Consider the following 1,770-nt stretch of genomic DNA (forward strand, 5'->3'; position numbering starts at 1 on the left):
ATAGTTAGACTTCATGCACAAACCAACTTACTTGGTAGCAAAATATGTGATCGATTTCCGTCCATAACTTGTCCTTTAATTTTTGGCATGTTGCACTCTATGCTAATTAAAAAAACAAAGATGCCTGTTTTTTGTTTTGTGTATGTAGTTTACGTCACAATTTCCTCAAGACTTCAAATAAACAGCATCCTATAAATCAATAATGAAGGAATCGCATTGTTTTTAAGTACCATAAACAAAAGTTCTTGTATAAACCAACTTTTATAAATGTCTTGCAAACATGTAATATCATGCACCATCGTTACCTTGATCCTCTTGTTTATTGTGATCGGCATACCTATAATCATCTATGAAGCAGTGGTGAAACCTAAGGACCCGAAATTCACCCTTGAACACGCCTCAATCACTGGCTTCAATCTTTCATCGGACGGTCATCTCACCTCCTTCTTCGACGTGATCATTAAGGCAAATAACCCAAATCACAAGCTCAAGCTTAAGTACACTAGCGTTCGTATTTCGATTTTTAAAAACAAGCAGAAACTCGGCGAGGATGCCTTAGACAATTTCACGCAAAGGAAGAAGAACGTGACCATGTTAAGGTCCGAGGCCGTGGCCCTTAACGTGAAGCTCAAAGAATCATCTAGGTTTGATTTTCGATTCGAGAGCGGAAATGGATACCTTGATTTTGATGTATTTTTGACGGCCTCTTTAAATGGCAATAGTTTGGAGGTTAATTGTAAGCATGCCATTGTTAATGTTGCATCTCCTAGAATTACTAATAATAGTAATAGTGGTAATAATAATGGAGGCAATTTTCGTCGAGTAGGATGCAGTGTTCTTATATATAACGACGATGCTTAGAATTATTATAATTTTAATTTTTTATATCGTTTTGAATATAATGATGTATTTGTAATTTGTACATAAGTGATTCTTTGGTATTTGGATTGTCATGTTATTTTTCTTTGGAAAAATGAAAACTAATAATCTCACCTTTGTCATTTATGCTCAAAACAATTCCACCTTTTTTAAATGTAGTAACAATTTCTCACGCTTTTGAAATCTAGTAACAATCCCACCTTTAACTCTTATCTGCTCAAAATAGTCTTTTAACCAGTTTGTAAAATTGGTAACTTATTTTAGAAGGTAAGTAGCCATGTGTCACCTTCTAATTAGTCTTATTTTAAAAAAACAAAAAATAAAAAAAATACAACAATACCCTTTCCCTTTCCCTCTGCTTGATCCCACCTAAACCAGCCCCCATCCCGGTGTTCAAAATCCACTGTCAAATTCAGCCCTTTCCATGTACACCGCTTGGTGGTAGCCACCACCCAAAACTTGTCATCCTCAATTGGCAAAGGCCGCCCCCACATCCTCCTACCCCGCATTTTGAACTCACCTTTCTTCGACACCGTCGACGAAATCTATGACATTGTCCGGTTGGAATAAGATAAGGGAGTTTTGATCGAACTCTCTTTTGTTCGGGCTTGGGCTTTCGGTGGGGTTCGAATCTGGTAAAGTAGGTTTCTAGGTGTGTTGACGGTGGAGAGATAGAGAGTAAGTGGATGGTTTTAGCGGCAGTTGTGGTGGTGTTGAGGAGGTGGTTGGCGATGGTGAGAGAAGTGCAGTTGCAAGAAAAGGAAGGAGAAAGAAGGTGGGGGTCAGTAGTCGGCTCGTGGGTAGTGAGAGTGGGGGGGTTAGGTGGTGATGTTGTGGTGGTTATGGTGGGCTGCCATGAAAGATGGTGGTGAGGTGGGAGGAGAGAGATTA

General features: G+C 39.1%; 1 protein-coding gene across 1 annotated transcript; it reads left to right on the forward strand.

Annotated features, from left to right (window-relative positions):
- Positions 1 to 267: 267 nt before the first annotated feature.
- Positions 268 to 861, forward strand: LOC110696811 (NDR1/HIN1-like protein 13). Its single transcript, XM_021874147.1, has one exon. It carries the CDS (start codon positions 268 to 270, stop codon positions 859 to 861), a length of 594 nt encoding a protein of 197 aa, XP_021729839.1.
- Positions 862 to 1,770: the final 909 nt, after the last annotated feature.

This window comes from Chenopodium quinoa, unplaced genomic scaffold (assembly GCF_001683475.1).
Source record: "Chenopodium quinoa cultivar QQ74 unplaced genomic scaffold, ASM168347v1, whole genome shotgun sequence".
NCBI lineage: Eukaryota > Viridiplantae > Streptophyta > Magnoliopsida > Caryophyllales > Amaranthaceae > Chenopodium > Chenopodium quinoa.

Bases quoted from the DNA above. Each gene is read 5' to 3' on its own strand.
- LOC110696811 (XM_021874147.1), top strand. From the start codon at position 268: ATGTCTTGCAAACATGTAATATCATGCACCATCGTTACCTTGATCCTC.